Below are 15,116 nucleotides of genomic sequence, written 5' to 3'. Positions count from 1 at the left end.
CAGCATGCCACAAAAAATAAAAAAGTTGTAACATATCATGAACATAAATAGGTTTATTAATGCACTTCAGAAGACTATTTATTTCTACTGTGAAGAGGAAGAAGACACTTTCCTGGGGCACTGCATTTTCTACTGTGAAATTATTAGATAGAATAGTTCCCTTCACACATTAAATTACTGGTCATTTAATAAAGGTTTCAATAAACATTGCATGTATTTTCTTGTATAGTCCATTCATAAAGGGTATTCAGAATATTTCTTCAACAGGCTGTTTAAATATATTTTGTTTATCAAAGAAGACAGCTATCGCCTTATTACATTCTTCTACAATGGAAGATCTATCTGCCTTGCTTAAAACCATGCTATTCCAGACAGACAAAGGAATTGTTTTCTAGGTATGATACAAATTTGCAATTCAACATCCTTTCAGTCTTCATGCTTCTTAAGGAGATGGGATGGTAGCTTGAAGGTCAAGCTTTATGCTTACCAGCTTAAATATAGTTTTAATTTGGGGATGTCCAAAAGCCTCAGACCAACTTGATGGGAATACACTTCACATGATTGCAAAAAATCATGTTGTAAATATACAGAAATGTGTAAGCGCCATTGTCAAAGGTCCCCATCTTTGACAATGGCGTTTTGACAAAAGCTGGATATTTTAATTAATTAAAGAAAAGGAAATATTCATTTATTTTATGAGTTCACAATAATAAATTGCATCCTTTCAAGCTGCAATTTATACTGTTGAAAGTCCAGGCAGTATGATGTTGTGAGACACAACTTGCTGATGTGGGGCCTCTTTGCGTTCAATAAACACATCTATATGCAGCTTGTGCTCTGTAATGCATAATTAGACATTTAGTTGTGGGCTGGCAGTTAAAATGCCAGAATGCTTGATGATTTCTCAGGGATTCCTTCCATTCTCATTCCACTATGAGGCAAGGGGCTGCTTAGGTTTCCTGGATGTAATCGCTTAGTGTTGAATACTACATTCATAAACCCAGCTACGTCTTCAAGTACATTATTACCATCCACATACTGCTGATCAAGTTTACCTGAATATTTGTTTCAGTTGGCTTTCTCAATAACACATTTCCATGGTCTTTTGAAAAATGAAAATGTGAATACAACTATCAGCTTTTGATCATTTCTATAGAGATCATTGCAAAGTAGACATTAAAGGTGAGGAAGGGGAAGGTTTGCAGAATGCTACATCAGCGTTAGACCATGTAGCATAAGAATATGGGAGAAACGTGCACAATCTATCATTCAACATTCTGAGATTCTTGCTTTATCAATCACATGATCTCCAGGAAAGCAGAAACTTTAGTCCAACAGTGAATGGTGGGCGTTGAAATCATAAACTATCATCAACAAAGAGCATAAGAATCTGGAAAAACATATATGATTCTCAAAAGTCAGAATTGGGAAAAAGGTATATTTTGAATGTGGGCTATAATTTTAATTCAATAGCAATGATGTACTAGCCAGTGGGGTCCATATTCTGAAGGAGAATCAATAGACCACCATATCTTGTGTTTTCAGTGGGGTAATCAGAACAATTGTAGGGATAACTGGAAAGACTGCTATACTCACTGAAGATACGTTTCCTGAAGACACATTATTAAAAGGTCATGTTCTCTTAATAAAACCTAAATATCTTCACAGTAGAATCAAAGGCCATGAAAATGCCATTGGATTATTTTCATATTTTGTTTATAAGGAAGTGCTGTGTCTTTGCTAGAGATCATTCCTCCTCCATGTCTAATTCCAGAACTTCATGTTCATGCTCATGAAGGTATTGGCGTTTTGGTCTGACACACCATTTACCTCATCAGGCCATCCTGAATAAGGCTTCTTTCCACTCCCTGAAGCAATAGGTTTCCTGAAAAAATAAATTTTTTTAACTGGACTGTCAACCACCAAGAATACCATGAATCTTGTTTCCACAAATACTGGAGATCATGGACCATCACTGGTAGAGCCATTGCATACAGGAGGTGGTGACACATACAACTGTACTCATTCTATTCCCAGAGGATAGTGTTCATTACATAATACAATCACTTTTCATCATTATCTTCTAAAAAAAATTAAAAAAAAAGCAAAAAAAGATCCGGTTTTGTTTCCACCTTGGGTTACTGCCACCATTCGTAAACTGACACAAATAATGTTTTAAGATATAATAGTGTAGGTGTTGTGTTAATGTCAATGTTGTAAGACATGGAATGGCCATAATGTAGTATAGTGTGATGAGCAACCGGTATATAGTAGGAAGTAGGGCTGCCCCCAGCTTGTGCTGAGGGGTCACCCCCTCAAAAATCCTTAAAGCTCAAAAGCCTTAAAGTACAAAGCTCTCCTTCAGGATATATAGATAAAAAAAATAAAGTCTAATTTTGAGAAAACTATTTGTTACATACACAAAATTCTTTTAAAATTTATTTATCTGTTAACAGTAGTTGCTTTTTAAATAAATAATGTGAACACTATCTTAAATCGTGTAGTTACATTATTAACTAACTTAAACATTGCATAAAGCTTAATGTTTAATTCCATAAAGCAGACTCTTTTGAAACCATAGTTACAAAATAAATGATGGCTACATCTTTTGTGCTTTCATAGATCTTATATAATCTTATTTTATAGTTCATTTTTTTAGATAAATGTAATATACAAATCAAAAATAAAAAAATTAAAATAAATACTATTGTAATATATGTCAATGTCTGCCAAGTTTTATGGAGATATTAATCTTATAAAAAAACAGTATGTTTAATTAATATCTTTTTTTTTTTTTTATTATCTTTTTTGTAGATTTCTGGTCAAATTAACTTTACTAATTTTACTACATTTTGATTTGTAAACAGAACACCTTTCAGAAACTTAATTACACTTTTGCAACTGTTTTCTCAGACTAATCAGTTCTCCAGATATTAAGTGAATTACTAAAATAAGAAATTTCTAAGATATATAATTACTAAGATAGGAATTGATAGAATTCTAAGATAGTATTGTTAACTGGACCTAAATGACCAAGTGCACTGATAAAAAAAAATCCCTTTTAGTACGCCGGAATGCAGGCAGAGGTAGATTTCACTGGTGCTAAGTAGGGGATAAAAAAGAGTTCCACCGTAAACTTTAGAAAAACTTCAGATTTACTCAATATGACAATGGTTGCATGTGAAAAAATGTCACATGTTTAGCATACATCTTCAGCTCCATGTTCGTACAATTCCAGCAACATTTTGGTTAGGTGTCAAAATATTTTATTAATTCTGTACTTGGTTTGATCGGATTAATATAATATAAATGTATATATAAACTTTTGAACTGACAGGGTTTTAGGGCTTGAGGGATGTGAAACACGAAGATATGTCAAAATTTTCCAGAAGTTGAATCATGGTATCCATTACAATAATTTCTTATGAAATCTACCTAAAATGTATATCTTGGTAAAGTTAAATAATTGTATGTTAATTTAGATTTGAATCTGTATCCTCCTGAATTAGACAGTAGCTACCCAGTTGATCAGGGAATATATTAATATCGACTCAAGCTTCTGGTTTTGAATGTTATATTCAAGTGTTATACCCTACTGATTAGAGACATTCATTGTTGTCAACAGAAGGGATACATTATTTTTTGCTTTACACAGTTTAGTCCACTCTTTCTAAGACTATGATACATGTAAAAAGGCACTAGTCAGAGTTGTTTTATCTAAAATTAGTGATTTCCACTGTACAGCAAACACCTTGGTAAACAGAACAAAGGTATCACTTGAAAAATATGAACATTTTGATAGGTTTGCATGCCACTGTGCAACAATCTGTTTGATTTGATGAAGCTAATACAAAACCACTTTACTCCACACATTTCTCATAAGTCTGCTGCTAAGGATAACATTACCTTGAAATGGAAAGCTTCAGGAGTGATATGATCTCATGTCAGATTGCCTACAATTTTTTTTATTATTTTACCTAACATACATCCAGTTCTGTTTTTATACGATTTAACCCATCAAAATAAAAATAAATAGATTTGTTATTGACAATTAAAAAAAATTAATTTATTAATTTTTGTCTACATTAGAATTTTAGTTACAGTAGTAACAACCTGTAATTGTTTGTGATTAAGCATGGCCTGTTCTTTTCATTTCTAGATTTGTCTGAAGGTGGGTTCTATCATCTTTGCGTTTAAGGATTTAATCTACGTTTATCAACAGAAGAATTAATGTAATCAGTTGTAATTAGCATATGACAAGCTCCATCTTCGTACAATATTAATAGCACATACTCTAGTGTTTTCAAAATCTTGTAGCTTTTAAATTCAGCAAAAATTGCTCATATTGTTAATTAATCAGTTTATTTAAATCTGTTAAACTCTGGTTTTCATGAACCAGAAGTTGGGTTTTTAGCTTTGATTAATGCTCATTCCTTTAAAGTTTTTCCAGTAGAAGCAAATGGCAGCTGTTCATTTATTATTTTTAGTTTTAAAGCCATGTCTGAAAAAAATGCTATTTACTTTTTCAAAAAGAATTAATTTAAAATTTTCAAGTAATCTTTAATTTATTACAGATGTAATGTAAAAAGTATCTTTGCTTTATATACATTGATTCTACTGAAAAAATTATTATAAGTCTATGTTCTGATATACTATTTTTTTTTCATTGTTGTGATATATTGATAGTCTTGTTACACTTCTCTAATGGTTTTTATTGATAAATTAATCTTTAGTGTAAATTTGATAAGAATAGAAAATAATTCAACATATATAATTAGTGAGCTTACTCTAGAGTTCTTTACATTTCAAAGGTACTGAAAATAACATGTTAGGTTATTAAAAAAATTTCATATTATTTCACAAATTAGGAATAGGCAGATAATCATATAATTTATGCTTATTGTAGTGATAACTTTTTATAAGCTGTTGTCTATGATTTTCCAATTGAAAAATTCTTAAGACAGGTATTTACAGTAACATCAAAATTGAAAAGAGATTTGTACAAAAAATACTTACACGTTTGGTAATTTGTTATATTAACAAATGGCAAATGACATATTGTTAGGATCTGTTTCAATGTTTTATAATATTCTCAATCATTCAACATCCTGAAGGAGATAATTATTATCAGTGATTGAATAATTGTCTTTCAAGTACTATTACCCTCATAAATGTTTTACGAATGAAGCAATGTTTATGCATAATACTACAAGATACACAAGACATGTAAATTTTTGGAACAATAACAATTCATATATAACCATTTACTAGGCTTACAATATTTTTTAGGTTCAACCCAGGACATATTTCTGAAATTACTTATAAGTCTTAATAGTTTATTGAAACATTAAACTTTATTTATTCAGTTATTTTTCACTAGACATGACTTTTCAAAAATGGTTTGTTTGTTTTAATTACATCATAAAATTCACATCAAGAAAGTTCTGAATTAATTTTAACATTTAGCAGATGCTTAACAGTAGATACTGAAAGCTACTGTTTGGTCTACTCCTTTCTGCAGACCAAATATTCCCTTGTAATTGAAAAAAACTCTTTCAACTAGAGCAGATGTCCCAGGCAAAAACATCGCAAACTCAACCAATTTAGAAATATTGTAACATGAAATACCAGTCATTTGAAACACCTTAAAAATTGTTTTCCACTTCTCTTCAATAGTATGTGGTACTTTTTCAGAACTTGAACCATAACCTACCCTTTAGTTTTGAATTACCTGGTTCAACAATGTATATTCACCAAATAGGTCATCAATATTTATGGAATCGTTTATAATTTCATTAATAACGTTTTCATTCTCTTCTAAATCAGATCAGGCAATTTCAATTCGTAAATTTATCCATTGAAACTTACTAACTTTATAAAAACTGATCTCTACAACTCTAAGTATTGGATACTAAAATTACAAAATTTGTTTATACTTGAGTAGAATTTTTATTCCTGAACATCATTATTTTCTTTTAGAGTGCATAGCAATTCTTTGGCAGAATGGATGATATAATTTGTGGGTTTTTCTTTCCTGAAGTTGACAAATTAATTCAGAATATGTCTGAGATGCTTCTGTTGTAATAGAATTAGCTTCCAATTTCAGAAGTACAATATTAAATAACTGTAGAGTACCATATAAAAATTTCAAAAACAGTTCATTTTCCAGATTTTCAAAAAAAAAACAAATAATTTTGAGCATTTTTCACAAGATAAGAAGTATGATTTTAGGCCATCAAAAATGAAAAGAATTCTTTCTATTGGAGGTAACAAACTAAGGAACCTTGTGCTGCTATGAGATAATACGTTTTTGTAATCTGTTTCCACAAATTCACAGAACTCTTTTTAAGTTTTATTACTCTCACTGTACATATGTGAAAATATTTATAAATTTTTGTAACAATAACTTCTATGTCCAGGGGTAGAGAATCACATACTGTTTGTACTGAATTGTGTACAATGTGGGCTGAACAACCAATTCCTAAAATAGGTCTATCTAAATCACTTTGAACTTTTCTGAACACATTTTCATTCGCCTTTCTCTTCACACAACCAAAATTACTGTTAGTTTTATCAGCAGTATTACAAACCAACGTTCCTTCAAGTTTGTATTTTTTCACTCACCTCAAAAGATACTGAGTCAAAATTTGAGCAGTTTTACCTGACACTTCATCAAATTTAAAAGTTTAAAATTCCCTCCTCCAGATTGAAATATCTTACAACAATCGCAACAAGTTTTACTTCACTTCTGTTTGAGCTATTCATTGTTACTGTTACACAATTAATGTTTTCCGAAGAACACAATACATTATCCAATATAAATGTTGAAATAACTTTAACAATAATTACCTCGGTTTTGGTTCTAGGAGATGAAAATTTTGGGTCATATAACTTTTTAACCAGTTTAGATGTGCAGTCTGATGTTTTGAAACTGAGTTTGTAGCAGTGTGGTATGAAAATGTACCTTCTTTAACAGCATACTCCAGATCACTGTTATTGTTATTCCCATTTTTGGCCTTAAAAAAATCTCTTATGTTTGCTGAAGCAGTAGCATTAATAGCACTCCTATGTTTAGCTGTTTTCATATGGTGTTCAATATCACCCTTTCCTTTACGTACAACAGAAAATTCTCCAGTACATAGTGTGCAATAAGCACGTTCATTGTTACTGTCATTAAACAATTTAAAAAATTTGTATTCCTTTTGCAGATTAACATTAAGCACACATTTTCTTTTGCCCATAGCTAAACAATGAGACAAAAAACGAATAGAGATAAAATGGTCAAAAACGTGTAGACGAGTTACTTTACACACAAAAACAACATAAACACATGTAATAAACCCTGTTATGTTGCCAGATGACTAAGTAAAAGGTTTTAGCGAGACTGGTAGCCACACTTCATCAAAATTGACGTCAGTGCTTGCTCCAAGGTTGGCTGAGAGATGCATGGCTGTAAGAGAATGTTTAAAACGCAATGTCAAATGTATAGGTTCATCCCTTTAGTTTATTTGTATCATTCTATTACTCATCTAAATAGAAATTTTCTCAGTTGATCAATTGGTTAATGTAGTCAACATATGTGGTCAGCAACATTACTTGATATGAGTCCTTTAAATTTTGTTTTATGGGAATGTATGAAAGTATTAATATATTCCAAAAATCAGAGAATATAAATAACTTTTACAAAAAATTATATTTGCTACAAAAGAAATCAACATCCCAAGTACTGAAGATCTCATTTTCAACTCACTGAACTGAAACATGTGTTCAAGCTATTGATCTTAATCCACCAGGTCGATCTAGTAAACTTGTTACATACATTGTTACATTCATACATATTCCCATTCATCCTCTGAAGTAATACCTTACGGTGGTTCCAAAGGTTAAACAGAAAAGAAACATAGTGAAATAAAAATTCAATTTTTTTTTAGTAATTAATCATGAAATTATTTTGATTTAAACACTGGTAACTGATATTGGGAAAAAATACTGAAATCAGCACAATTTTTCTGTTATATTGTTTTTATTGTAAGTATACTTTTATTTATTTTACTCAATGACTGAGATGATAAACACACCCCTTTGTAATGCCAATAATTTAAATTATATTTTTAATCAACTTTTATTAAAAACCATCATAATGAAGCAGTTGTGAAAGTTCTGAACATGGAGGAAGAAATAAAAGCTGTAAGTGTAAAAAATTAATTTTACAAATAATCATATTCTGCTGATGGATGATAATTATATTCTTCATCAGGATGCAATCTGATGAACAATTTAATAAAACACAATTCATTTACTTTTGTGATGTGCTTACCATTGATTCGTTTTTTCACAAATATGTGTAAAATGTTACACTTTTGTTATCATACTGTACAGTGATTTCTCAAAGAGTATTCAATGTGTAACACTGGAATAAAATTAATTTAGATATATATATATTTATAATAGATTTCATTATAAATAGATAAGCCAAGAAATGAGAATAATTTTTAATTGACTATAACTTGAAAACAAAGTATTTCAAGTTCCACATTTATTTGAACCTTTTTTCATTATTTAATTGTAAAAATATGCTTGTCAAGTGTAATAGGAAACTCCTAGAACAGTCCGAATACGAATATTTATATGAAATACATATAAAATTTATTATATTTATTTTTATGTTAATTTTCTCTGAAATATTATTCCGAAATATATTCATTACTCTGAAATATAATCAGTCGTCAGACCGAGAAGATAGCCTCACGGCATATCAAGAGAATGTAGCCGCAAGAAACGAATACAGCAGTAGAGAAGCACCTGCACACACTAAGAATGTTGATGCAGCTCTGAATGAAACAGTGTGCATTGCAACTGGGTGTCTGAAACCAACACCAGTCCACAGGTAACTTCTTGTTTGGCACTGTGCTGTAGAAGTGGAACATATCCGGCGTTTGTTAGAGGCGATGCAGTGGTCCTAAGGGTGGCAGGGGCATATAATTTGGTGTCTGTGGAGGCGATAATGGTGGTCGCGGGTGTTGAAGCAACTGGAACGGCACAGAACTAGGGTGTACGAGAGGAAATAAAGAAGTAGACCATCCAGTCTACTGTAGAGTAGCAGATAAAGTCCTGGGTCCCAGGTGAAGAGAAGGACCGTAGAGCGAGAGGGTGGACAGCCTCCTGTGGAGCCGCCATTCGCCTGCGTGGATGGACAGAGGTGATGCACAGGGACTCTGGATCCCCTGAGCTTGAAGGCACCTCCCGGAGTCACATAATGCTTATGTGGATCTGACCCGGGGGAGAGTCGGTGATATAGGAGGTTTAGTCAGTAGGGCACAGGCATACATACACACTCTTAATAACAACATGTGGAACATGTTAGCGAGCCTGACATGTTGCCTGTAAATGAGGTTCCTCTGACTCATCGGGAGAAAAAAAAATAATATTCTCTGATAATTATGATTTTACAATTTCAAGTAACAACAGTATTTGCTCTATAACCATAATGAGTATATGGATCAAACGTTTCCTCATGATATGAGATTTTAAGTTAATAGTGAGTGATCTAAATGATGTTATTTAGTTGTAAGAGAATACCACCTGTTGTTAGATGGATTTAGTACATTAATAAGTAACAGAACTTGGCTAAAGAAGAACACAATGATAAACTATGAATTCCTCTTTTCCTTAATAAGCTTGGCATAAATTACTTTTTATGACTGCTAATTTTATAATAATATACACATACGTACATTTCCAGAATATTCAAATAATAAAAATCTGCAAAATGGTTGAGACAATAAAGTATGACATTTTGTTCCATGATACTTCTGTTTATTTGTTATAAAATATTTTATTCATTAATATCCAAAAGAAAATGAACTTACATCTTAAAAACAAATCATCTGAGTCCAACTCCAGCAAAACATAGGTTTTTGCTTTTCACCTTCAAAATAAAAGGGATCTTGATATAGAATGGAGAGGGTCTCAGTTGGAATAGTGCAACAATCCGAGATACTTAAGAGTCCAGGCTTGGCTGTACATTGTCATTTAAACAGCACTGCCTGAGTTGAAAGTAAAGATCTCCGAAAGGAATAATATTATTCACAAAATAATAGGTTCAAGTTGGGGAGCACAACCAGTAGTGCTTCAGCCCATGATAACAACTCTGTGTTTAGTGGCAGGAGAGTAGACAGTCCCAGTATGGAAAGTATCTGCACACACTAAGAATGTTGATGTAGCTCTGAATGAAACAGTGTGCATTGTAACTGGTTGTCTGAAACCAACAACAGTCCACAGGATTTATCCTTGAGCTGGTATAGCACCTCTTAGCATAAGACAGAAAGTGGCAGGAGAAAAGGAAAGGAAAAAAACAGGCAACAGACAATTAATACTCTATGTATAACTATGGAGCTGTCAAACCTTGATTTAAAATAGAAATAGCTTCATTCAGAGAACAGCACCTCTGGATGTTCCACCTGAGACCCAGTGCGAACAGTTGTGAAAGGAGACATTACCAGATGAAACATCTGGTAATACATCTAGATACATCTCGTATCCTTAGAGGACATCAGTTGCTATTTAGTATTTGGCTAGCATTGAATCAACTTAGCGGTAGAGTGGCAAGAAGTCAAAGTAATATGGTGAGTGGGGATGTGCAGAGAATGGTAGGTGTGATTGTGGGAAGATCCAATAGTGGAACATCTGCTGCTGTGCACAAATATGGGAAAAGCTTGCACACATAAAAAACTGCTGATACCAAGTATCAAGGCAATAAGAGCTGCTAACCACTGGCAGTGGAGAATATGATGTATTTTTAATTTCTGAACATGGAAAGTTAAATTATAAGTGTTAATTATACATTAAAATTGTATAAATGGCATAATTTTTGTTATGACAATTTAAAAAAATAGATTAACTGAAAGATTAATTATATTTATAAGATAAAACATGAACATTTTTCATAACATCATTTATATACAATTATTACCTTTGTAAAATTTTAATAAAATGTAAAATAAGTAAGAAAACTATAATCGATTAAGAGAAGAATCTTTCCAAGCAACATATTTTATAGGTAACACTGATACTATCAGAAAATATGACAATCATATTCTAATCAATTAGCAGTAGTGAATGTTTTATTCAAATTAGACCAATACTTATTATAGAGTAATAGGCAAAATCTCTAGAAATTATAGACACTATTTTTTTCTGATAAAATTATAGTATGTCTGTATGTGTGTTGAAATATATAGGCAAACAAAGAAATCTGAAATAAAAACAAACATGGATTGAAGTGGTAAATTACTGTAACTCATATTTTGACATATAATATTGAATAAACATTGTGTGTTGATTAAATATTAAATAAATATGGACATGTATGTTTTCTCTTTTTTTTTCAGCGTACAAACTCATGATATTTTGTCATTAAAATATACAAGTGATGAACTTGGTATAATTACTGGAAGTGCTGATGGAATTATTAGATATTATGGCATTGGTTCATTAAAAATGAAAAAAAAGGTTGGAAAAGAAACAACAGATCTAAAAACTGAAAACGTACCAGTAACATGCATCGAAACCTATCCAGCTTTGCATAAATCCCGTCAGTTATGGTGCTTGGCTACTTGTAAGATTTTAAACTATCACATCATTTTTATTAGGCATTTAGAACTTATATTTACTAAAAACACAGATTGGCAAATTGTGATGCATTGTAAAAAACACAATTAAGAAGGAGCAAACGTTTCAGTAAAACTTTTAATCAATGCTTTAACTGCAGTTATATTAAAGATTAAATTAATTGTACAGCAACACATTAGCTTTAATAATGAATAATTATCTAAAAAGTTAGTTTACAATCAAACTCCACAAACTAAAGTGTGAATAAATAAAAAATACTTTGGCTGATGTAAGTTCTGTTTGCATAAATTTGTATGATCCATGACGTTCTTTTCTTAATTACAAATTAAATTGTTGCTAATGATGAAGAAATTATGAATACCACTTAAGAAATACAACAGTTCCTGAAAAACAATGCAATTTACAATGATAAATAATTCAGTATTAGTTGTAGTTTGAATAAAATTTAAGATTGTTGCTGTAAAACTACTTCCTTTCACTTTAATGGGATGTATTCTTTCAACAGTTTTTTGAATTTAACTGTCAGCTCTTTTAGTGAACATCTCTGTCAGTATTGCTGCTTGGCACCATCTTAAAATAATCAGGAAGCACCTTTAAGTATGTAACACAATAATAAATTCAATCTATCTTGTATTACTACTTTTTTTTTGTTTAATATGTTATTTTAGTCAATTTAGTGCATTTATAAATATCATATTAGGTATGCTGAGATCATAGTTTTTATGATTTACATAAAAAGCTTGAAGGTTTTGGTTAATGTCACCTGTTTCTTAGAAGTGCAAAATTTGATTGTTGTTGAGTAGAGTGCCTGTATGTGTTGTTGCCTGTATGTGGTTGAATAGGTTGCATTTGTCCAGTGTAGTGTTTAGTACAATGTTCAAGTCCTAGTAAAGTCAGTTATTTTTACATGGATTTGAATACTAGATCGTGGATACCGATGTTCTTTGGTGTTTGGGTTTCAATTAACCACACATCTCAGGAATGGTTGAACTGAAACTGTACAAGATTACACTTCATTTACACTCATATATATCATCCTTATTCATCCTCTGAAGTATTATCTGAGTGGTAATTACCAGAGGCTAGACTGGAAAAAGAAAAAAAAAGAAAAGAAAGTGTTTAGTACAATGATCACAGTTTAATTATGAACTCTTGGCATTGATTAGTAGTGTTGTCAATTTTATTAATGCATGAGAAAGACTTAAAAATTATCTGCACCTTTTTTATTATTTAAACATATTTAGAAGTTGAGCAACCTCATAATTTTTCTACATAGTCTCTTCCCTTTTTTATGTACTGATTCAGCGATCCACAAACTTGCACATTCCCTCAAAGAAGATTTCCAGTCAGTCAGCCAACTATTAAAGCACCACTTCCTGCTCACAGATAATTGACAACCTTGTAAAGCATATTTGAGCAAACCAAAAAGATAATAGATGGAAGAAGTGAGATAAGGCCTGTAGGCAGGTTGTTCCAGCATTCTAAACTTGAATGGGTAATGGTTTCAACAGTCTGGTTGTCCTGTGTGTATATGCATTGTCATGCAACAATACTTTATCAGACAGTAGGTCTCAACATTTGGTGTAAATTGCTGGTTTCAGACTGTTGGCCAGCAAATCACTGTATATTTTACATTACTGATTTGTATGCTACATTGTCAATGGTAACTAGTTTTCCAGTAGCATTCCTCGGACTTGCTGAATCTTCCTGTAAGTGGTGGATATTGAAAGGAGTCCTGCTCCCTCTACATGAATCACACTTGTCCAGCCACTTTTTATTTCTCAATTCACTCATACACTATTCACATGGTAGAGCGCTGCCCCCATATTGTGTTGTAAACCTCTGATCGATTTTAGTGCCTGATACACCTTCGACTAGAGAAATTGAATCACTGCTCTTTATTCTTCTTTGGTGTAAACTGCTAGCAAGCAGGTATGGTTATACTGAAACAAAAAACATTATGCTATCAATTTCAAACTTTGATGATATGACCACAGTAGTTTCAACTCTAAGCATGCATCTGCAGAAAGGAATGTGACAAACCTAAAGGTGTGTTGTGATGTAATGTCAATAATTTCTGACTTACCAATGTATAATGTATGTTAGTGACTATGTATCTACCCCTGCCCTGACTCTAGCAGAAAATGTGTTATTAAAAATACAGTACCAAACTAAAAACATACCTAATGCAGAGCATTTATAACGCTACCCTATCACAATCAATAGTCATATCAAATTGCCAACATTTTCAGGAAAGAAGTTTACTGAGTCACTTTCTGAAGAACAAAAAAATATATATAAAGTCAAAAAAAATATTCATGGACAAACATAGCAATCCAAATGAGTCCCAAAAAACCGTAAGCATCAGTTTTCCTGCGGATGGTTGGGTCTTGAACTTCCTTTTGCAGGGTGAATTTGGATGTTTCCATTCCATATTCTGCCATTTACTCTCCGGCTCGTAATGATGGATCCGTGTTTCGTCACCAGTGATGATTCTGTCTAAGATGTCCCGTTCGTTACCATAGCGATCCAAATGTTTTTGGTAGATGTCCAAGCGCGTTTGTTTACGCTACTGTGTGAGTTATTTTGGGACCTATCATGCACAGACTTTATGAAACCCAAGTCTGTTGTGGATGATTTCGTTGGCAGAATCGTGACTAATTTGCAGACGATGTACCACTTCATCAATAGTTACTCGTCCGTCTAAGAAAAGAAAACCATGTCACGTGCACGCTCAATGTTTTCCTCATTTGTGGCGGTAAACGGTCGTCCGGCTCCTTCGTCGTGCGTAACACTTGTGCGACCATCTTTGAATTTTTCAATCCATTCGTAGACACTCCGTTGCGGCAACACTGTTCCCGTACTGTACTGAAAGTCTTCGATGAATTTCGGCCCCTGATAAACCTTCCGACCACAAAAAAAACGGATCACTGAAGGTTGTTCTTCTTTGGTGCAAACAGAAAGCGGAGCAGCCATGGTTAACGGCAGGGCAGCGATAATGGAACTAACCTAGCAGCATCAAACCTCCACAGACATAACAACAATTAAACCACGCATGCGTCATCTACGCAACACGACAGTACTACCATCATAAACAAAAATATAACTAAATTGCGGATAATAATTGACTTACCCTTGAATATATATACATATATTACTCTAGAAGAATTATAAAAAAAAATTAGTGAGACTAAATGAACCATAAGCCACATAAGAAGAAAAACTTAATATAGGTCATAAAATTTAATAATCTTTATTCATAAAATTTTTCAAATTGTTTAGTAGGAAATTTTGCTTCTTTCTCAAAGCTTATTTAATGTTGAGATAAAATATATTCACGTAAGAGATTGAATGTAGAAAGTAAATTGTGGCGCAGTAAATTGTGAAGTTGCAGAAGGAATAGAATTTCTATTTGTACTTAAGCAGTTACTGTTATGAGATGTGTGTGTGTGTGTGTGTGTGTATATATATATATATATATATAT

The 15,116-nt window shown here is 32.2% G+C and overlaps 1 protein-coding gene across 1 annotated transcript in view; it reads left to right on the top strand.

Moving 5' to 3' along the window:
* Nucleotides 1-8,166: 8,166 nt before the first annotated feature.
* Nucleotides 8,167-15,116, top strand: part of LOC142322712 (uncharacterized) — a 39,808-nt gene continuing 32,858 nt past the window's right edge. The window contains exons 1-3 of the mRNA XM_075361788.1: nucleotides 8,167-8,187; nucleotides 8,724-8,887; nucleotides 11,391-11,617. Coding sequence (XP_075217903.1) covers nucleotides 8,167-8,187; nucleotides 8,724-8,887; nucleotides 11,391-11,617 — 412 coding nt within the window. The remainder of the gene's footprint in view (nucleotides 8,188-8,723; nucleotides 8,888-11,390; nucleotides 11,618-15,116) is intronic.

This window comes from Lycorma delicatula, chromosome 4, assembly GCF_047948215.1.
Source record: "Lycorma delicatula isolate Av1 chromosome 4, ASM4794821v1, whole genome shotgun sequence".
Lineage (NCBI taxonomy): Eukaryota > Metazoa > Arthropoda > Insecta > Hemiptera > Fulgoridae > Lycorma > Lycorma delicatula.
Note: the sequence above shows the minus strand (reverse complement) of the source record. Positions and strands in the feature narration are given on the sequence as shown.